General features: G+C 42.8%; 1 protein-coding gene across 2 annotated transcripts in view; it reads right to left on the minus strand.

Annotated features, from left to right (window-relative positions):
• Nucleotides 1–1,950: 1,950 nt before the first annotated feature.
• Nucleotides 1,951–23,542, minus strand: part of CREB3L2 (cAMP responsive element binding protein 3 like 2) — a 74,428-nt gene continuing 52,836 nt past the window's right edge. The window contains exons 5-12 of one of the 2 annotated variants that reach the window (XM_014264063.3): nucleotides 21,919–22,097; nucleotides 21,100–21,246; nucleotides 19,335–19,393; nucleotides 18,158–18,226; nucleotides 11,340–11,439; nucleotides 10,298–10,424; nucleotides 9,391–9,616; nucleotides 1,951–8,579 (exon numbers count right to left, since the gene is read on the minus strand). In XM_014264063.3, coding sequence (XP_014119538.1) covers nucleotides 8,504–8,579; nucleotides 9,391–9,616; nucleotides 10,298–10,424; nucleotides 11,340–11,439; nucleotides 18,158–18,226; nucleotides 19,335–19,393; nucleotides 21,100–21,246; nucleotides 21,919–22,097 — 983 coding nt within the window. In that variant the 3' untranslated portion in view covers nucleotides 1,951–8,503. Of the gene's footprint in view, nucleotides 8,580–9,390; nucleotides 9,617–10,297; nucleotides 10,425–11,339; nucleotides 11,440–18,157; nucleotides 18,227–19,334; nucleotides 19,394–21,099; nucleotides 21,247–21,918; nucleotides 22,101–23,542 lie in introns of both variants that reach the window. The other variant, XM_005482770.4, reaches the window with a different exon arrangement.

Below are 23,542 nucleotides of genomic sequence, written 5' to 3' on the forward strand. Positions count from 1 at the left end.
ACATCCTCCCTCCTGTCCTGCATCAGGAATCAGCCTGAAAAAGGAGAATCAAAATCCAGCCTTGGATTCCAACAGCAAGATGCTTTTCCAAGAACAGCATGTCCTGGAGGCTGGTAGGTAGGGAGGCTGACAGCTCATCACACAGCATTTCCCCATTGTGTGGGGGGTTCTGTTTCAGTCACAGGCTCCCTGCAGCATCACCTGCTGTGTGATGCTTCAAGGGTCACATGGAGATTGAGGAGATTCTTAACCAGTGGCTAATCACAGGCTGTGCTTTGTTTGCTTGGAGGAACTGAGCTCAGCTAAAGCTAAGCTGAGGGTAACTTTCCCAATCAGTCACAGTCTAACGATTTTCCTCTAAAAATGCTATATGTGGCTTGATGCTGCAAACAAGTGCCCTGGATCAATAGTCCTGGCAAGTGAAACTGCCTCTTTGGAAAGCTTCCCTTTTTTTTTTCTTCTGTCACTGTCAATTTCTTTTACTACTTTAGCCTCTTATCCCCAAATCAAGGCATTTCTGAAAACCCACATCAGCCAGAAATTTAGTGCAGGCCACAGTGTTCCAGTTCCCATGGTATGCTGCCTTCCCCAAACTCTAGAGCAGCCTCCTCTAAGAGGCCTTGGAAAGGATGCACCAAAGCCATCTCTCTCACTCCCATTTTCAGTTAAACTGGAACCATTCCTTCCATGGCTAATATTTCCTATGGAAGATAAATTCTTGGTTGCTGTTCTAGGGATGCATGGTACTCAGCTATGAGGTCTCCCTCCCAGTAGAAAACTGGCATAAAACAAATTAATGTGTATTTGTGATGCCAGCTCTGCACAGGGTAATTTTCACATTGGCACTAGGTCATCCATGGTCCAGTTCCCTGGATGACCAGCTGTTGTGGGATGAGGTAAGAGATGAGAATCTGACTCCAATTTTCCAGAAGGTGGATTTATTATTTTATGATATTATATTAAAGGAAATTATATACTAACACTATACTAAACTATAGAGAAAAGAATTAATCAGAAGGCTAGACAAGAATGATAATAAAAACCCATGACTGACCAGAGAGTCAACACAGCTGGACTGGGATTGGTCATTAAGTAAACACAATTCACATGGAACCAATCACAGATGCACCTGTTGGTAAGCAACCTCCAAACCACATTCCAAGCAATCCGATAATTGTTGTTTACATTTCTTTTCTGAGGCTTCTCAGCTTCTCAGGAGAAAAATCCTAGCGAAGGGATTTTCCATAAAATATCATGGTGGCAACCAGCAAAGCCACAGAGTCCCCAGACTGAAAGAATCAGGCATTTCCTTTTCCATGCCTATCAAAGGAGCAGAGGTCAGCTCTGTGCCCTGGCTGGATGCTGGGTGCTCACACAGGCAGAACAAATTCCAAATTGCTGCAGAAAGCTCCCAAATTATCTCAGGGGGGAGGCAGGCTAAGGAAAGGAGCTGAGGCCAGCAGAACCCATTCCAAAAAGCCAAAGCAAAAAGTGCTATTTAAGAGTTCACTCCAGTTACAGCAAGCCCAGAGCAGGGAAAGGCCCCACCTTCCCTGTTTGGGCTGTTTGCCCACCCAGATGAGCCCCAGCCGGCCCTGCCACTCCAGGTGACAGCTCCTCAGTGACCCTGGCTGAAGCAATGCCCCCTTGGCATCCGCCCTCCTGGATCCCACTTGTACAGGGAATTTACTGTTAGTGGGGCTGTAGCACAGCGCTGCACTGAGTGTCATTATCACTGTTAAATGCTGCTGGCCCTGATTTCCACTCATTACTAAAATATAATTCTCTGCCAACCTCAAAAAGGGAAGGGTAAAACTTCAGTAAAACCCCATATCCTTCCTTTTCTATCACTAAATTACCAGTCACTAAATGGACACATTGCAGACACTGGCACACCTGGGAAAGTCGAGGGCCCACATTTTTTCCAGTCATCAGGAAATCAAACAAGTAGCAATTGCTTTTTTTTTCTACAGAAAATATTTATTTGCAAGAAATGAAAAGCATAACATACTTCACTACATACATATTTAGGCTAAAAAAAGCAGGTAGTCTGTTCTCTCACAGAATCAGGCAGATGATTTAAAAAAACAGCAATTTCTTTCCACCCAATGGACATGTTTGCAGTGTGAACAATCAGGTGGGACTGTATCCAGATGACAGCACTTGTACAAAAATAGAAAGGTCACTGAACACAGACACAGAGTTAAATAGACAAGGCAGGAGAATAGAGATATCTGCAGTCAGAAGAGGCCCCAATGAAGTTTACTGAGGAGTTTTGAGGGGAGAGTGGTGTGCTTTTGCACTGGTATCACTGTCCCTGTCATCTTAGACAGTTTTACATGTTTGCACAAACCTATACTGCACTCACATGCACAGAGGGAAAGGCAAACACCAGCTGAAGTGCTCTAGGGGTGTCACAGCAGTGACTGCTCTGCACGGCCCAAGGCAATGGAATTGCCCATGCATACTTCTCCTCAAGAGAGCACCAGCAGGTAATTTACCCTTGGAAGGCCCAGTGAATCTCAGGGAAACTGGGATGTACTTGCAGCACCCTCTGAGAGGAAACTGGATCTCACTGTGCCTGAGGGTGGTTAGGGCATCAGTGCTCCCAGGGGCCACCTTTTAAGGCAACTTACACCACTTACAAAAGAAAATAATAATAAAAAAAGCATTCAAAGTCATAATTCTGCAGACCAGAAATGATACCAGAATACAAAATAATTAGTTTTTTGTACCAAGCCAGAACTGGTCTCTGGAAAGGCCAGACAATCTAGGCACACATGCAAAATGACACAGTGCAACAACATTCAGTCAACAATTAATCACAGGACAGTCTTCAGAGCAATTCACACAACAGTTTTACAAGTGCTCCGTGATGTGGAATGTGAACAGGTTTCAGAGAGAAATGCCTGGACTTTCTGCTGCACCAAGCCCAAAGTGCCCTGTGTGATCAGGTAGATGCCTTTATTTAGCAACACTTACTACAAGAAGAAAACTCAAAACTCTGTGGTTTTGATACCTTTTGATATTCACCATGCACATGTGCACAGATGCACACACACACACTCATTCTAACTGTACAAATGAAGAAAGCAAGATGCCATTATATCAGCACCACTGATTAAAGTCTGTTATGGTAAAGTCAGATATGAGCAGAGTTCTGTTTTACAAAATTCAGTACCTGCCTCTGCTCCTCCCTCTCTCTTCCACTCCCTTCATTATGGACTGCTAAGGCTCAGAAAGATTTGCACCTGCTGTTTAGAGGGTAAAGTGGGGTATAATATAAAGGTCAGGTATGCATAAACAGGACTGCATGGCATTAAAGAGCAAGGGGAACAGGAGTGAACCTAAACCTAGCAGGGAACTAATGAAAGAGACTATCACTGCTGATTTAGGCTATTACTGCTGATTTATGGAATCAAGAACTAGAAGGCTTCCCTGTGATGCAAGGAGTCCCTTCACCTGCCTTTTCTTTCACCCCTTCTGTAAGACAGGTCTACAAATCCAGCTTTCCCATGTTGTGTTCTCACCTCTTTAGTTGCAGCTCTTGGAGGAAGAATCTGGAGATTGGTTGTAGGACAGATAAGAGACTACTGCTAGTGAAGAATATCCAAACTCCACTCAGCATCAGATCCAAACAGCATCACAAATGAGTTTCCTGCATGATGAACTTTTTTCTATACAAGAATTTGATTCATATATATATATATACACACTGGTAAAGCAGAAAAAGACCTGACATAAAAATGAGAAAACCAAATTGCAATTTGCCTCTCAATCCTGGAGTCTCTAATGGATGCTGATCACCTAAGCAATGCAGTATTAATCAGGATTAATCTTCAACAAATTCTCTGAATGCCCAATGTCACTTTATTGGCCATGAGAAAGCTACAAGATGAACTGAATCCTTACATTTTCTTTGTAAAGACCTTACTTAACACATACATGAGTTCATTCTCCTTTGCAACCCCTAAAGTTGTTAAATCTTAATGCTAGAGAGTGCAAAGCAGCAACACATCATAGCACTACACTGTTATATAGGCTGGGACAACTTTAGTAGCTACAAAGTACTGACCTATCATTTCACCTTCAGAACACAAAATGTTCCCTTTTTAATTAGTGACTGAAGAAAGAAATATTTTAGTCACCAGGAGTATAAAAATACTCTGCATTCCTCTGTTCTGAGCTGCGTGGGTTTTGAATGGCCTCTTGGCATTAGCTAGAATCTAGAGCCCAAATACTCAGTGGAAATCCCTCCCAACGTAGCAATTAGCATCATTCACTCACTTGACCTACATTCTAAAAGTGTCTAGACAGAATTCACCACTGATAGCTTGGAGGGATGGGAGTGGAGGGGTGGGTTGGTTTCTTTAGCAGGAATAAAAAAAGTTTTTAGATTAATTTTTGGTCTATGTTAGAAGAATCAAGAACACATTAAGATACACTGCTACACAGACAGATGTGGAGGAAGAGGTCCCCTGTCAGTATAAATCAGACCTGCAGCCTCCAAGAGCAGAGTGTGAACACCATGCTGGTTGTACCAGCTGGGATCTGGCCTAAGAACCTCAGCCTAATCCATCAGTCTGTGCTGGTGAAAAATATTGAGTGGTGCAGAAGAAATGAAAGAAGTGCAGCAAAGAACTATAAATAGCCTGGGGGGAAAAGAACTGAACACTATCTACACCCCAGTAACAAGGTTAGAAACGTCACATGCCCTGTGATTCAGACTTTTAAAATATACATATATATAAAATAATGCCCTATATTCCTTCATAGCTTATCTCCCTAGAAGCAAAGATCCAGCAGATCTAAACATGCTCTAAAGCTACAGGCCAAAAGGTAAATTTACTGCTGTGTATAAAATTGTGCTGGTGATTAACTTAACCTTACAGCTGAGGATTTCACTTAAGTCCTCTGCTGGAAATGGAAATTATGTAGTACACAAGGCCTTGCTTCCCTGTCCTATGATTCCACAGCACCAGGTCACTGATCAGCAGAAAAAGCACACTGGCTGAAGGCTAAGGCCTCAAGTAATAGAGCTGAACTGACTAAAAGCACTTACTGGCATCCTCCCTGAATGTGCCTCACTACTGCTGTGCCCCTAACCCAGAGCACAGAAGCTGCCTCTCCACGTGGGCTGCAGTGCACCAGCATTCCCACCCCTGCATGCTGAGGCTGGCAGTGCAATGGCACCTTGTCCTGCCTCTCCTGTCCCCTGCTAGGCACAGAACAGGGACACAAACCCCCTCTGGAGGTCATGGGTCCTTGCCACACCACAGCCTCTGAGTAGGTGATGGCAGGGGATTCCTGGGCCCCTGGCAGAGAAACCTGTTCCGTTAAGGCCCCTGAAGAAAAATGACCACAAAGATAGCAAAGTGAAGCAAAGCTTTTCCTTATTCTAAACTAACATGTAATACAATAAATCCCCAAGCAATGTGTGTGCTAGGTCAAGAGATTCCTTAAAAAAGAGTACCTAAAAATAACTTAAAGGAGTACACAAATTAAGATTATAGTAATAGATTATCAAATACTTACAAGAAATCAGAATGGCCACACTGGCTTGGATGGATTAGTACAGAGGTCTGACCCAGACCATGGCCAGTTTCAAATGCTCAGGATGAAAACACAATTGACTATCTTCCAACCAGCCCAAATCAAACTAAAAAAGGGTAAAGTTTTAATGGTGGCCAGTGCAGTAGGCTTCAGAGAGGAGGAGCTATTTTTGTTGTGCAAAATCATCTATCCTTTAAGAGCTGAGAAATAATTCCACTTAGGTTTTCACACAGAGGAGTCACCAGCTGTATCTGGAATGGGAGGTGATCCATTTAGCTGGCACTGGGCAGGAGCTCAGGCTGACACTGCAAACTGCAAGGCTGGAAAGTGGTGCTGTGCTTCACACCCTGGGGCCTCTTCTGCAGAACATTTTAACCACTTGGTTGCCCTCAAAGGCAGCAAACCAAGGGTGCTCTGGGAAAAGAAATTAAGGAATTTTCTAAGCTATGACCTTGCCCACTTATGCTGACCAGTTGGGGTCAATCCCAGCTTTCTCCTGTCACTTTGCTGACCTCAAGTGGCTGAGCAATGCAGCCACCCCTTGTGGCACTCACAAGTGACCACTGTCTTAAAACCGTAAAAAAAAAAAAAAAAACAACACAAAAAAACACAAAAGTTGTTAATGGATGCTGGAATGATGCAGAGAATGCAGCAGGATCACTGTGAAGGGAAGCAGACTTTATGGTGCAGGCTGACCCATGCCAAGATGGGAACACTTGCAAAGCAGACTACAACTGCACTTCTCTCACTGTCACCTCAGGTAAAACAATAAGGCACTTGGGTAGAAGAATAGGGCATTACCTAGAAGAGCAAATCTGCACACCAGAACGAGCCCATGGAGTCAGGCACTTGTTTCACTGTCACTGATGTGAAACACCCTCTTAAAATGGCACAGGGAGGACTGATCCACAGTCCCCTCCAATCCACCAAATCCCTTCCATTCATTTCACTGGATTTTGAGTCAGGCCTGACGGTGAAAAACAGGATGCTGAAGGAAGAAGGTCAAAGGAGAATGAAGAACAAGGAAGGAGCTGGTGCGACAACTGCTGTAATAAAATACAAATTCAATATTTTACAAAATAGAATAGTTGCAAGAAATATCTACTGTACATAGTAAAAAATTATTTGTAAGGCTAGGTTAGTTTTTCCCTTATTTATCATTAGGAAAAAAAAATAAAAGAAAAAAGAGCTTCAAATTACTTTTTTTTTTTAATTGACTTCTTCTGGTAAACTGTTAAGCAGCTCTGCTAGCCTGCTGAATTAGGGATTTTCACATTAGATCCATCCTCAATGGAGCATGAGTGCCGTTCTGTAGGAACCAGATAAAACCCTGCTCAAATTCTGGACTGAGTTCAACTATGCCTCTGCAAACACAAACTGCAAGGAGCACAGCTCAGGCAAAGGCATGACCAGGGTACTGAGAGAGAGACAGAGAGGGCACATGAAGTACACCATAGGACAAGAAGGAACAGAGCATGGAGAAGAGGACTGGACCAGAATCAGACCTGAATGCTGCTCTTGGCTTTCTCCTGAGCCTGGGACAGTCACTTCACCCCCTCACGTGCTCATCTCATTCCTCTTTTGACACGTCTCCTGCCCATGTAATCAGCTCCTCAGATCAGAGGCAAACACCTAACACAGGATCCACCACCCTAGGCATGAGCTGGCCTATCTGTACCCAAAGCAGGTGGTCTCAGACCACACCTCTGGAAAAGCAGGTAAGAGGAAAACAAGACACCTGGCTTTATTTTCGGGCAATTCAAGCTTAAGGGGAGGAAATGGGCATTCAGTGATGTTCATCTGTCCAATTTCAGGGTTTGCCCAGATCACTTGCAGGGTTAGGAAAGCTCAGTTCTCTTCATTGCAGCTACCTGAACAGAATGTTTCAAAGCTAATAAATACTATTTACAACAGTAACAGGAAGATGGCAAGGAAAGGAAAACACAAGACAATCTGAGACTGGGTCTACACAAGAATTTTCATCAACCAGCTAGAAGCCAATAAATTAAATCCATACACTCCTCTAAGGAGGCACTTGTGGTTTAAGCCTTACATTGATTTAGTTTGTTGGGAAGGAACTGACTTAAGCTAAATATATTAGCCTTAAGCAGACTAAAGGGCATCCATCTAAACTATTGCATAAATGTAACAAAACCTGCTTTCTAAACAGATTTAGTTAAACTAGCGTAATTCTCCCACACAGTGTGTGGTAGGACAGTGACTGATCTTTGCTTAATTTCTCAAGGGTGGAAGCAGGGAAGCCCACCAGGATTGCATTCAATGCACAGAGAAGCCTACACTGTTAAGTGATGAAGAGTCTGGAGGGGAGAAGAGAAAGAGCATGGGGAGGACAATCCAGCAGCATCATGGACCAGCCCTCTCCTGCCTGTGCTGTGAGCTCAGCAGTGTCAGGGCCCTTTCTTGTCCCCTCAGCAGCAGGCTGCACATTGCTTCTCTATCCCCCCAAAAGGCTCCAGTGCTGCAGACCAGCAGGCACAGAGCTGTGGTGAGACTCTAAGCACCATCATGCTGCATCTCCTCTCTCTCTCCATTACCTTCTCCCAAGAAAACCATCACCCACATGCTCCCATTGGTTTTGCACAAATTCACCCTTCTCCAGAATGTCTTTGTGCTCAGATCAGGCTGTGTGCATGCACAGGCACACACAGTCACTGGCACACTGCTGGCATCATCTGCCATCATAATTCAGTGCTGCCCTTGCAGTGTTAGACAGGAAAGGGACAAAAGCAGAGACAGGGACTGTGTGCCACGTGAGGAAGGGAGTTACAGAGACAAGAGATCCCATCTGTAGTCACAGCCCCATCAGTCAATGCAGAAGTTGAACTCCCTCTCTTTTGTACTTTGGTTCACTGAGGATGACAAGTCAGGGGAACTTTGGTTGAAAATATGTGGGAAGGAGGGAAGTCAAGAAAAAAGGCCTTTTTTATTTTTAAGAGGTGGCATTGACTCTTCTGTCTATTTCAATTATCTTCAGTGTTTCATTTCCTTCTAGCTCCGAGTTGACTCTGTAGGGAGCAAAAAACCAAAGGTTAATGCTAACAGTAAGTTTTTTAAGTACATATCCTGCTTGATTTGGCTAATGCTAAAGATCCATTCAGTATTTACCAGCAAGGTATTGGTCAGTTAGCTGAGTCTGGTAACATACTGAATTATCCTAAAGTAGACTTCTCTTTGGTTCTAGGCAAGCAAAGGTGCAGCAGATGAAAGCATATATATTTAAACCAGTGACTCTCTTTTCAGAGGCCTGAAAAACTTACATTTATGCTAAAAATAAAGAGCAAACAAAAAAAAATCCCTTACATTTATGCTGAAAGTGAGGGAATTCAGTGTGAGAACTTAAGTAGTCAGATAATTGTACATGTCTGTCTCCTGAGACTGAGTCCTGCAAACTTTCAGCAGTAATGCTTCAGTAAAATCACTGCTGTGAGAAACTCCAGCTCTTCATGCCCTAACCTCATTGAAATTCCAGTGAATCACAACCTCACACTTCCATACAACTGCCAAAAGCTTATTCCTTTGGGAAGCACACAAGTAAGTGCTTTAAAGAAGGGGGTAGGCCCAACTAACAGGCTTACAGGGGTTAGGTTTCTGGCAGAAGTACCGAGTTTGGTAGCTGCATTACTACAGTTCTGATGCAACCACTTCTCCAGAGCAACAGTGACTTTGCCTATAGGCAAAGATAAAAGCCAAACTCTTCCTTCATGCTTCATGGTGCCCAGCACACGAAGTGTTAGTGCTAGCCTAACCTCTGTCCTTCAGGCATGAACAGGAGTGACACAGAACACCCGTGTGACAAGCAGCCTACTCTGCACTCACCTGTGCTGCTGCAGGCCCAGCAGCACTGATTTCTCTAGCCTGGTCTCGTTGGCTATTGTGAATTGCATGATTTCATCCTGCTGTGTCCCTGGCACAGCCTCCAGGGACAGTGCTGTCAACTTGGAGGCGTCTGTTTGTCTGTCACTGCGATCTGCGAAGGAGATCGCGCTGGATGGCTCCTCCAGCTGTTGAGGCTCTTCATAAATTAGGAGGCTCCTTGACCTCACTGCATACAAAGAGAGAAGACAAAATGAGATGAGCAACAGACAGCTCAGAGAACAACCCTGGTCATTTCAGGAAATGGAAATTGTTAGGGCAGAGCCAAAGCTGCAAAGGCCTTTTCTTTTCATAGTGATTAAATGGGGCAATTTAAGAGCTGAAGAAAGAAACCACAGGAATGGTCTAGGTAGGGATCAAAAAGCCCTAAATTATTCAAAAAACAAGGACAAAATTAAATAATAACTTTGATAATATATTATTTCATTATGGTTATGTAATACTAACAGTTTCCCATTCAGTCCTTGGACTCTTTGGTGACACTGGCAAAGAAAACAGCCACTGAAATAATTTGTGCATTTTAACAGTATGAACATCTGCTACCAAGTAGAAACCCTGCTACCCTTCACAGACCACTAACTTTAGTTCTGCAAACAGAGGCAAAAAAGTCTTTAAACAGAAGTACCAAGCAGGCTAGTGGGGAAAAAGTTCTGCCCATTTTTATGAAGTCTGCTGCCATCAACATCAGACAAGCTATCCTTCTTAGAAAAACAGTGGTATACATTAAAAAATGGCCATTTAAGGAGCAGAAATGCAAGAGGTGCTTGAGAAGGGGGTTGGGAATGGGTGTGGAAAACAAGTGCTTAAATACAACCAAGGAAAGAGCAAGACTGGAATAGCTGTCACTTACCAATTGAATCTGTGTAGGACTCTGGTGAGGAATGCTGCCTGGGCAACACCATCTTTGTAGCAGAAGGATATGGCCCATAGCTCTGAGAGAAGCTGCCAAAAACTACTGCAAAGCACAGCACCACCATCTGGCAAAGGGAGGAGGCAGGAGAGGTGAGCCCACCTGACCCACATGCACACAGGAGATCTGACACTTTATCAAAACAAATCATGTGGGGCCATCCTCACCTCTGCACACCCAGCAAAGGCACCTACACAATGACAATTCAGTGCTTCAAAGGGCACATCTCAATGCGGGGGTTTGTTTTCAATGTCTGCACCATTCTGACCAGCTGCCATTTTACTCACAAAGCTGCCATTTTACTCACATGGCAGATAAAGCTGCCATGTGTGTCTTGCAGGCACTGCTGAGGATTTCCAAAGTTATTTCTGCTGCTGGCCCCAGTTTTGCTTCCAAGTGACAGTGAGGCTAGATTGGGAGAACAGCTCATGCCTTGTAAATTATTTCCATCAATTTACAGCACTTTTGGTATAAAGGGAACTTGATAGCTGAATGTAAGGAGGGGAAAGCAAATGTTTTATTCTACTCATTTTCTTATCTTGGCTACTACTACTGAAATAGGACAGAGGTAGATTTACAGCCTCAGTCATATTTTGATTTGGTTGAGCAAGTTTATTTTTATTAGTATCAAAAGTACGAGCCTCAAAGGTCACCTTCATTTTCATTTTACAACCCTAGACACCATTTCCACCTTATAAAACTGCAGGAAATAATAAAGTGGGACCCTTGGAAGAGCACTGATCCTTCTTTCATCACTGCAGCACCCAACTAAAGGCACAGGGCTATTCTCCTCCAGAACTCAGTACCTTCCCACAACCATTAATCTTCATCCATCACAAGTCTCACCTCCCTCAAAATTGTTAAATCATTAAAAGGAGTTCCCTAAGCTGCAAATTTGCCACTGAGAGGCTTTGCAGATCAAGAGATGTGCCTTGAAAGAGATTGTCTTTCCCTCAGAATTCCCAGCCTTAGGAATACTCACCATAAGACAGGTCCCTGTCTGTGTGCTAGCTGCCTTACACGAGCGGGACACTTTGCCAGCAACCACGGCTTGGAGTCTCTGCAGCTGCTGCAGAAGAGTTCTGGAGGGCAAAGACAACAAACAAGCATCACACACACTGACCTGCTTGTTGGTTAAATAGATTTTTGTTCCAAATTCCACGCATGGCAATAACACAGCATTTAGGATAAGGTAGAGATAGTTAAAGTCTTCTTAAAATCACTAGCAAGGAATGTTTTGAATTTTACGAAGTTTTTACATGTATTAGCACTGAAATGTTCAAGATTTTTTTCTTTTCCCTCAGCTTATGTCCCTCATCAATTACTTCTTTAGTACTTTCAGTAAGCTTTTATAAATAAAAATTGTATTTTCAGTGTTTCTATACAAAATGACATTAACAACTGAAATTGCTCTGCATACAAGTCACCAGTTGCATATATAATGTCATGAATTCAGCTGGAGTTTTTCCATTATTTTTAAAGGTGCAAAATCAAGTTTATAACTGCTCAGTTAGTTTTCAAAACCTTCAAGTGGCTCCTCTGATTGTGTCTTTCAGAGGTCCCAGCCACAATGACAATCCTCTTGTGGCTGGATTCAACAGTCCCAGACCAAAAGAACCTTTCTGACTGTTTTTTGGTGTGTTTTTTTGTTTTGTTTTGTTACCTTTTCTGCTGTAGCATCAATTACTACAGTCAGAACACAAGTAATTTAAACAGGAAATTATCTCAAAGTGTGATCGGTACAGGATTTTCACATAAGTCTCTTTAACAATCTATGAGCAACCCAAATGCCTGTCCTCAACACAAATACAGTACAATTTTGTATGAAGATGCTGAATTTTCTATTTGTTCCCAAATTTACTTTTCACTTCTCCTGTAAGTTTCACAATCTACTGTGCAGGATACCCCACAGAAACTCCAGACAGTTTTGGAGGCTGTTACGTCAAAAGCTAAAGCAAGAGGCAAGGTCAGGATGTCAGAAAAAACAGAAGGAGTATTTTAAGACCAAACTGGCTAAAAGCTAATTGTAGGACAGACCCAGAGGTGCCTTCACAGCTCAATATACACTGGTCTGCTATTTTGATAGATTTTTTTAATCATCAATGCTCACTGCTAATTAGGGTTTAATGAATTCAAGGACTTCAGGAATACATTCTGAAATGAGCACAAGGCATTCTCACAGCACAGATTTATCTGGGCCAGCAGATCCTTCTCAACTTGTTAAGAAAGGATATCTTGAATGCTCTTGAGAGCATGGCTTACTCTGTAACTCAGTATTTAAAAAAGAGAGCAATATGCCCAATGCAATCCTTTATTCAGTAATACAGACCACAGGCAAATTAAGAGATACAAACAGTGTCCACCACCTGAATGAAACCATCCTAATTCCCTGCTCCCTCTGGCATCTCTCTCCAGTTCCTCCTGCCATCCACTGCATGGCACAGAGCTGTGCACATCATTTCCTGGCACAGAACACCTTTCCTGCAGTATTCCCACCTCGTGCCACCAGCTGGGTTAGACAGCAATGCCCTTCCAACCCTCAACTTTCTGTGCTATTTTGGAAGACTAAATCTTTCCCCCATTTCAGGCCTGACTCACTGGAGGAAGGAGCTCTCCTCCTCCTCAGCTTGGGGGCTGGCAGCAGCAGCCTTGAAATGCTGATCGTTCCTGCCACTTTTTGTGGAGGCGTCAGTGAGAAAACAGCTAATGGCTGGTGAGGAAATCAACAGAGAAGAGGCAATTCTCCTCAGTTTGTTCATCTCTGCCTTTTCATGCTCAATTTAAAAAACCTGTTGGGCAGAGTGGGCCCAGAGAGCTGATTACAAAACAGCCTCTTTGGAAAGTGTAATTAGGAGGTATTCTGAGGTCTTCTACAGACAGAGGAAGATTCATCCTCCACCTTATTTACCAAATTCCTTCACATCAAATGTCTTTCTTCTCCCAGTCACTTATCTGTTTGAGCAGAGCTACTGTTTCCTTCTCTACAGACAAGGACTCAGTGTTTGGAGCTGACAGGATACAGGTGCATTTGCAAACTGTGAGCAAGAACTGAGGCAAGAACAAGAAACAAGTTTGATCAGAGATGACACCAGTTTATCCTGCCACTGTCAAAATGAGACACTCCTTGGTGCATTTATTCTCTGAATCTGGAATGGTGGAAGACCGGATTCTGAGGTCAAAAGATTCCTATGCAAAAGCTTGGGACCAGACAGCTGCAAGGGTGATCTGGAGCAGGAGAGGCAAAAGGAGCAGATCTCTGATGCACCCTCTAAATCCCAGCAGAAAGGCCACAAATGCTTTTAGTGGAATACACTGCCTATGGCCAAGTCCTAACAGGAGAAAATGCAATGCCAAGACAGCATGCTAAGGGGGTTTGCACCCACAGGGATTATTTTCACTGTGTCTGACACGTTTCCCAGGGATATTCAATTAGAGGGTCAATTCTGTAGGAGGTGTGAGTGAGCTTTCACGCTTTTCCCTGCCAATGGAAGCACCTCAGAGGAAAGCTGTAAAGTGCCTGAAGACTCCTGCACTTCCTTCCACATGCTGCCAGCAAACTCAGTCTGCCAGTGATGTCTTAGTTTTGGTGCATATTCACAAATATTCATCTTCAGAAGAGGCCTTTTCACTACCAAAGTATGGAGCAAGTCAAGCCTTCCCTTCTGCTCCCAGTGATACTTTAATTAAGGAGAGAAAACTTGTCACTACAGAACCACCTGGGAGACTTCCTTAAGTCAGTCTTTCTGTTTAAAATCCAACATTGATGCAAACAAACAGAAACAACCAAACAACATCATCTGGGGACACCAAACACTTTATCCTAATCAAAAGTTTTTAGAGGATGATTCCTATGGTGTGAGGAACAAAACCCAATTCTGGTACAGAGAGAAAAAAAATATTCAGTCTTGTAATTCTCCACAGAGATTGCTTCTCTGCCTGTCCCATTTGAAGCAATGGCGACAAATCCCAAAGTGAGGTTTTAACTAAAAGACCACTTAAATCCACAATCTTCCCTCATGTGAATTACAAAGAAAATCTCCACAATTTTTTTCATAAAAGATGTTTCAGCATAAAAACCCTAGTAAGTAAGTAAGGAGTTACTCCAGGGCTGCCAAGCTTTGTCAACTATTGTAATGGTGGCCTGAAATTAGGTGCAAGAGATCTCACTGCAGCTTAAACCTACATCCTTTACTCCTTGAAAACAATTTGCTAAAATGACTTTATCAGTCTCAAATGAATAAACAACTGATCAAATCAGTGAAGTCTGGCAGCTTTGGTGCTGATAAACCTTTGGTGGGTCAGACTGATGTGCAACTTGATCTTTAGGGGACTGGGAGTTGAAGAAATGGAAGAATATCCTATTTTTGTTTACAAGGCATTGCCTTTAAGGTGCTTGTTAGTGCAGACCAGCACAGTTGGTTGCTGTTACTCCATGGGAGCAACTCTGGCATCCACCTGCATTCATTGTCCATGTGTGACACTCTCACCCACACATGCACTGGATCCTATGTCTATCATTTCTCCAGGAAAAGAGATCATCAAGATGCTTATAAATACAGAATCAACAAAAGTGAGAGGCAAAAGCAATTCTCAACACATGATACCCAGAACCAGATGTTTCAAAATGGTCTTTAAGCCCAAACAGGGCTCCCAGGTAGACAACACTGGTGGTCAGAGAATGTTAGCAACCCTCTGGATGATCACTGGCAGTTTCTGCCTTTGGTCTCAGCCAAAATGTGAGTGGGTCAAGCCTTCCTGGTGACTGGGACAACTTAGTTCAATACCCAACACCTGCTTCTTCTCACACCCTTTGCTTTCTGAGAGAGCTTAGACGCTACTCAAACCAATGGCTCACTTGTGGCAATAAGACAAAACAGGTAAGAATGGAATAATGGGCTTCCATAGTTTTGAGAAAACTGCCCAGGAACGAACTTGGATGGGTTTCTTTTAAGGGATTGAGTCACACAAATGAGGAGAGGTAACATATGCTACTGTTCTAATACTAAAGCTGACAAAAATGCTGCACTCACCCACTCAGAGTAATGAGAATTAAAAACTCTGGCATCTTGATCGCCAGCCTCCTGCCTCATCTTTTAAGATGTGTGAATGCCAAGGGAGATGCTCCTGGATGTAATTTTTTTGACCACACCTGCACCTTTGACATTACATCTCTTCAAACCCAGATTTTCAGGCTAAGGCTGGCTTTCAAGGAAGAATCTTCTAATTTTTTTCATGTTACTGAGAGTAACGAAGGAAAACTTTTATCAGAAAAAAATTCTCGTGTTTCCATGGTTTGGAGCCAGATTTTGAAATGCAAGCAGGGTTTCCCTTAAGTCTTAGGTATGTATCTATGCAAATGTTTTCTATATATAGATTAACATACTCTTAAAATCTGATTGCACATACTGAAAGGAAACTGCTGTTCAATAGTTGTATGTTTTGGAAATTGCTCTTCAGTTCCTCTCAATCCAGCTAGACTACACAAACATGATAGTTACTGACAGTAACACATGTTCATTAACTTCTAGGTAAATAACTGTAGCCCAACTTTTCAACAAGGTAAAAATCCAACTTTGTCTACATCTACAGCTGAAAGCATCATTTTAACACATAATCTTATTTTCCTGTTATCTTTCTTCCCCTCTTACAGTCTTTCACAATGGGAGAACAGCTTTGATCTAATTTTAGATAATATGTTCAATAATGTCTTCATTTTTTACTGAAATGAATACTCAAAGTTACAGCTAAAGTCAACTAGGGCTCTGTTTTGGGCATATTAAATAAGATACATGTGTGCCTAACTGAGCTAGAGAAATATTTGAGAAATAAAGCCCTAAACATATAAAACTGGATATCTGACACACCAAATTGACACTAAATTTTGACCACCACTCCAAATAGATTCCTTAGATTCCTGACTGTATGTTGGAGATGCAAGCTCCAGCTATAGGATGCTGTGAAGACAAGTTCTGAAACCTGTGAACATTTTCTGGATGTCATGCCAAGGCTCTGTGCAAATACCAATGAGGAAATGAGACATTTTGAATTCACTGTAGGATGTGGATAATGTACATTAAACCAGGGCCTGGAACCATTCTCTGCATGAGACAGTTGCACAATTGTACAGTAAAGATGAAAAGTGGCTTTTTGGAGTTAAGGTGAAAAACTCTATAATATGATATGTTACAAAACTGAGGTTTGATAAAGCAGGCACTTTAACAAATTTCTCAGCACTTCACACATAAGCCTTAGCAGATTTTAGACACAGTTGATATCTAAATAGCCAAAACAGCATCATCATGAGTTACAAGAATTTCAGTGCAGAAGGATGAACATCTGCTTCTCTGCATGAGATTACAGATCAATATCAGTGCTATTGCACAGGGAAGGAAACAATGCAACTCAACCCACATGGGGAAAGCATGAAGGATTTAGAGATCATACCACTTGCCTAAAACCTTTTAGAGCATTTAGCATGAAAGAATTAAGATAATCAAATAATAGGTAAGATGCCAAAGGTCCTTTGTGAAAGGATGGACAACAAAGCTTGAGTGAATCCTCAATAGCTTAGAGATGAAAACAGCTGGCCAAATTTATCTTAACTGGGGAGAACAACAGCAGGTTGATAACATGTTATCCCCAAGGGGATAATCTACAGCTGCACCTTTTCTTAAGAGAAGCTGGCTTCAGTCCCTTCTGGGACAGATTCTGGGTGAGACATCTCTACTCCACACCTACAGATTAGCTGCTGGTTCTTTCATGTCAAACCCTGGAGGATGATATAAGAGGCACAGGAATGGCTTGGCTCTCTTCAAGCAAGCAGCAGATGTCTTTCTGCATGAGCAGTGTGTGGGAGACACTCTGCAACAAGTCACAGCGCTACAGGGTCTGGCTTCATGAAATTAGAGATTGGATCCAGAGATTAGAAACAACACATGCCACTCAATTAGCAATGCACTGGCTGCCAGATCAGCTCTAGGGCCATTTTCCATGATCCTGGGTCTTATCTTCAAAATCCAGCTTCCCCCCACACTTTAGTGTCACCATCATGTTCCTTGGTAATATTCAGCCATCACTGCAAATGCCTCTAACTGGGAAGTACTGAGGGTGGGCTCATCTGGTACCTACTCACTGGAATTTGCCACTGAGCATAAGCCAGGATTGACACTGTGCTCTCCCAGCTAACATCAAATTAAAAGCTTAGCTACACAACATCTTCTGCCATGTGTCCTTTGAAAAAGCCACCACTGAGTCACCCATTTTTTCAGAAATGAAGAAGCAAGAAGATGATTTTCCCCTCCAAATGAAGGAAATTCTGGGGTGTGAGATAGTTAGAAGGGTGCAGAACAATTGCAATGACATCTAGTAGTGCACAAGGAAGTAATAATGACTCTTGAGTTTCAGCACTGTTAATTCTGGAAGTGTCATGTCTCAGATTAAGGCTTCCTGGCAAAATTCACTAAACAAAGACAATTGGGAGAGCTGGACTGTAGGGTTTTTTTTGTTTTGTTTTGTACTGCTAATTACATTCCCCTGGGCAGTGGAGGAACTCAGAGAAGAGTGCTAAAAGGTTTCTCAAGCACACCACAGGCTGGGGAGGCAGTTTAAGATATGACATCAAAACTTCCATGCTTTATATCCCTGCAGTCACAGTAACTGGCATTCCACATCTTTCTCTGACATGAACCCCATCAGACACAGTTATTGTTCACATTTCAATTGATCTCTTAACCATCAGATTTTCACTTTTCATGGTGATATCCCACTACCAAGTTCTGTTTGATGATGTCCATACCTTACCTGTTAGTGTTCTCCAGGACTTCAACCTTCTTACGCAGCTCACTGTTTTCATTTGAGCAGGTCTCAACTCTGGAGACAGCACAATGAAACAGAAATACAAAAACATCTGTTATTTGTTCAAGTGATTGCAAAACAAGCCAAACTTACTTTCACTGAGAGCTCCATGATCTTGCCTGCATTTAAAGAAACAATTACACCAATGAATCTTAGTTGCAATATTTAATCACACTTCATAGCATGAAACACAAAGCAAAAGTTGCATTAGCTGTCTGGCAAATGCCATGCTTCTGAAATCAGAGCCTCAAATTTCAAGTTTATAAAGGCTAATAAGCCATGAGATTAAGGACAGTGCTCAAGACTGTCCCAAGACACTACCCATTTCCAAACCACCCCTGAAATCCCCAAACTAAAGGACATTGTCATACAACATGTAAGAGGTTCAAGTAAAATATGTGACTCCTAAGAAAACAAACAAAACCATCCTGAATAGCTTCAAGAATTAAAAAGGGAAAAGAAAATATCCTTGATATCTGGTATGCATGAGGTGGAATTTCAGAAGAGTAACTCTGAGGAAGCAAGACAGAGCTATAAAGAGACAAGAAAAAAAATGGAAATTACATCAAGGATATCACCAAAGATGGTACAAGAGTTTTAACAGAACCATCTGGTGAATTGCATAAGAGTAATACTAGAATATTCATCTCCTGGAAGAAAGATAAATTTGGGATATAAATCACTAACTGGGGGTTTGGCTCCTGCTTGCTAAGGGAAGTCCATGGGTCACATGCTATTTTCCTGAGTCCTGCTTATTTTCCCAGGCAGTTCTGACTCACCCACTTCCTATTTCTGTTTTCATCTGCACTGGAAGACAGTTCACTCACTCTGGATCCATCTTTCCCTGAACACTGCCTGTCCACTGGCCAACACAGACTCCTGAGGTGAAGGCCAATGCAGCTGGGTGCTGCCTAATTTAAGGTGTGAAGTGTTTGCTGGCACATTAGCACGGTCCTGACCCCGCCAAGCAGCTGCCAGGAGCAGGGCCTTTTCTCAGTCACTGCCACGAGATGGCAGCTGGCACTCTGTGCATGGAACCGTCCCAGCAGCCACAGCTGGATCCCTCCCCAGTCCCACAGCTAGTGCTATTGGCCTGCTTGAAACAGGAAGGAGGCTGGCTTACTTTTTTTCCAGACTGTCCATGTATTCTTTCTTTTTTCTTCTACTTTCCTGGGCAGAGATCTAAGGAAAAACGACGAAAAACACCAAATATTTGCACAGAAAACAAAAGCATCAGAGATGAATTAATAAACTGGTAAAAAGCCCCCGTGTTATGAGATTCCAGCATCTGTCTTGTTCTCATTTCTATTCCTGGCAAGCAAAGCACTGACTTGATCTATTTCCACATTCTGAAGCAAGGCTCCTCCTTTCAATCACACAAAAAAAGATCATTCCCTGCTAACCTTAAAAAAGAAACCAGATTCATCTGGAGAGAATATCCCAGGACAAATACCAAAAGATGATCCCAGCATGATGTCCTGCATCCAGGAAGGAAAAAAGCCCATGAATGTATTAGAAAGCAGCTTTGCAGACAAGGGCATGGGGTCCTGATGAACAAGTCAAACAACTGTCAGCAGTGTGCCCCTGCTGGAAAAGCAGCCAGCCAAACAGGGGTCTACATCAAGGAGATCACAGTTAGCAGGTCCAGAGGATGGGCTCTTCCCCCTCTGCTCAAGGGCTGCAAAAACCCAGCTGAGTACAGCAGTGCAGTCCATGGCTCAGAAACAAATCCTCTGGATGTACAGAAGCAGGCCCAGGGGCAGGGCTCTGCTATAATAAGCATACCAGAGCACATGACATTTCAGAAAAGGAAGAAAAAAGATGGGCTTGCTCAGATTAAAGAAGAGAAGGCCAAGGAGGGAATCTGATTTATTGCTGTCTTCAACTATCTGGTGCAGCAAAGATGATGTCAGAGACCTCAGAGGCACACAGCCAATGGCAAGAGGCATCAAATACAAGTTGCAGCAAAGGAAATTCCCATCACACATTAGGAATTCTATTTATTTGTTTTTACCACAAGAGTGTCCTAATATGGGAACATGGTGCCCACAGACACAGGGGTCTCATCAGCCTTTGCAGCAGTAAAATGTGACTGGACAAGACCCTGAGCAACCTTCTCTAAGCTGACCCTGCTTTCCAAGCCAGGGCTTTGACCAAAGGACCTCCAGATTTCTCCTCAATATAAAGGATTGATTCTATGTAAGTGGTGCGTGAAATGCACAACATCACTTCAGAAAATTTTGAAAAAAACACAGTACAAGACCAAATTCCAATTTAGTGTGCTCAAATTTACACCTCTATCTGCTAAAACCAGTAGCAGAATATAGTAACCGTGAAATATGTGCTAAAATCCTCTAAAATAAGTGAGCTGGCCAGGTCTGAAAAAAATTCCATTCGTCCCTACCACTATGATCTTCCCCATGTCAGAAGGAAAAAAAACCAAACTTGCAGGGCATTTGGCATCCTTGGTATCAACTTTTCAAGTCACTGAATTCAGTGATCAAAAAACCAGTGCACTGTAATACAGAGTCATATTTTAAAACAGGAAACAGAAAAGAACACCTTCCTCATCATGCAAAGAATACAGAGGTCTTTGCCCACCATAAGGGTAGGATTGTTCTGATTTTTAAGTGGAGCCAAGCCACAGCAACTTGATACCCTGCCTGCTAAATACTCTATTTTTAACAGGGTCAGGTAAATACCTACACTGAGGCACACTCACACTGACAGACAATTTGATGGATGTGTTCAGGAACAAAGAAAAGTACTTTGTTAAAAGACAACTTGCAGCATTCAACAGTACCATGGACCATTACTGCAGAATTCTGCAGCATTTTCTAAAATGAAGGACAAGTAGGACCCACCCAGCAAAGCTAACTAACATTTACCTTGTTTTTGATTTTCCTGCGGATTTTCTTTAGGACTTTCTCCTCTGCTTTTGTCAGGGGCAGTTTGGTAGGGATTGGGTAGCCCTCTGCTATCAGTGTCCTCTTCTCTTCCTCTGTCAGGATGAGGGGGCCAGTCCCCTGTAATTTCTTCGAAGGTCATAGAAATGAAATAAAATAAAATAAAACAAAACAGTAAGTGCACACAATCCTAGAAGAAAAGGTTGCTAGAGAGGAGAGGCAGCAGGCCTCCCAATACAGACAGGATTATATCTGTTACACTAGAACAGCCTCCTGCAACTGGGAATGTGTGGAAGATCTTTCATGTAACTTCCGTTCTGAGTTCAAACCTTTGGGACAGGATTCCCTCAAAACAGGTGTTCTTGGTTCATCTGTGAGGCCAACAGTATAACTGCCTTTGGCTCAAACAGGGATAGAGACACTTGAGAAACACTACTGAAAATCCCTCCCTAAAGATCACCTCCTGCTAATGACATGACAAGAGGACAGATGCACATCTACCAGAGACAGGTCAACCCAGCAGGGCTGGGCCCTAAGGCAAAACACAGTCCATGATGGGATAAACCTAATACCACTGGTGAACCCTGTCTCAACCTGGAGGAGAGGCACATGCTGTTCCCTGTGGGAACAGAACAGGCCAGTGAGCAAGAATTACCAGATCTGCAGTTTTGACCAGAGATTAATTCATCAAAACAACAACAGAAAGTGAGGAAATCTCTGTCAAAACCAGTAATTTAAAAAGTGAAAAAAATAAAAAAAGACACAGAGATAAATGGTGGAGGAGAGAGCAGCTCAACTCACATGAGGTGCAGTCAGGAGAGGGGAGTTGGAGAGCATCGAGGCTGCGCGCGACGCGACCTTGGCCGTGGCCTGGAGCTGCACGGGGCTGGAGGGAGGGAGCGACCGCGCCGGGCTCTGCCCTCCCTCAGAGTCACTGCCGTGGCTGCTTGGAGGGGTGGGAGGCAAGTGCAGGGGATCCACTGCTACAGGGCAACATAGACACAAAGCAACACAAGGGTTAAAGGTGTCCATTCACACTGCCACCACAGCCACCACCACACTGCTCCCAGGACTTGGGAGTGTCTGCTGAAAAATGCATCAGGCAGAAGTGGCAACTTGGAAGAGGTTTGGAGCATGCAGGTCTCCAAAGAAGGAATGAAATGCAACAACTATCTTTAGGTTTGACAGACAAAACAGGGCTCTGTGCATATGCTCCAGTCACTTCTACCTACACTTCAGCTTCTTCTTCAAGTGCTTTGAGGTTCATGTATAATGTAAAGTACAAGTTCCCTTTCCTGGGAAACCACATTAACAGAGGGGCTCTGAGCCAGCATACTCTCTCTCCAAAAACAATAGTATTTTATAACTTTGCCATGGATTAAACAATCTGCCAGTATTTGCAAGGGAAGGGATCACATCCAAGGAGTTACATGATCAGGAAGGAGAGAAAGGCCTCCTAAGGACATGATCTGGCACAGCTGGGAAGTGACTGACAACCCAGTGACAGCAAAGGCTTCAGTGCACTGATGGAGCAGGAGCAGCACAGGCAGCCACCACAGGAACCTCTCTCACAGTGCCTATCCAGGGCCACAAGATAATTCTACAGCAGGTTCTTTTGGCTGCAGCTGAGGTTATCAGTCAAAGTGCTGCTTATGATCAAATGGGGATGGACCAAGAGAAACAGGGCATGTCTCACTCACTCTTACTAAATGGACAATTTAGCAGATGCTCAAAACAGCCATAACTAAGTCACTCTTTCTGAGCTAAATTTACAGCAATTTAATTTTGAAGTAGGAAGATACAGGGCTGATCTGCCACCTTCCACTTCTGTTATGCTTTGTAAATTTGAGTTGAAAAGATCAAATGGGTGGTAAGGGAGGATGGAAGAAAAATAGTAAAAAAAAACCTACAGTACTCTTTTTATCTCAAATGTTAGCTCTTGCAGTTGCCAGAAGAAGAAACATATTTGAAAAACAGAAAGGCCCTTAATCCCACAAAGTGAGCAAACAAATCTACTCCTGGGTTGAGATATCCTTTTATCCACCTGCTGCATCATTTGCTTCTCTCCCTGGAGCAGTGCTACTTACCCACAGAAATTAATTCACTAACAGAGTATCAAGTGTTTCTAACTGAAAAGCAGTTATCTGCTCAGATCTCACACCAAATATTTGGCTCTTCCAAATTTTCATGACTTTAGTTGTGTTTAGCTTTCAGGGTAGGGATCTTTGCTCCTCCTTTCACATTAGAGTGCAAGTACAAAGAGATAATGATTGTTCCTAAAACTAACATGCTACAAACAGATTCACCTAACTTTTGTTTTCATATAAACTCACATCCAGCTTTTGCATCAGAGGTTAACAGTGAAGTTTCTTATATCTTAACTAAGTCTCCTCAAATTGATTTCTTTTCTATCCTAAATAATCCT

The sequence above is a fragment of the Zonotrichia albicollis genome, chromosome 4 (genome assembly GCF_047830755.1).
Source record: "Zonotrichia albicollis isolate bZonAlb1 chromosome 4, bZonAlb1.hap1, whole genome shotgun sequence".
NCBI classification, from domain to species: domain Eukaryota; kingdom Metazoa; phylum Chordata; class Aves; order Passeriformes; family Passerellidae; genus Zonotrichia; species Zonotrichia albicollis.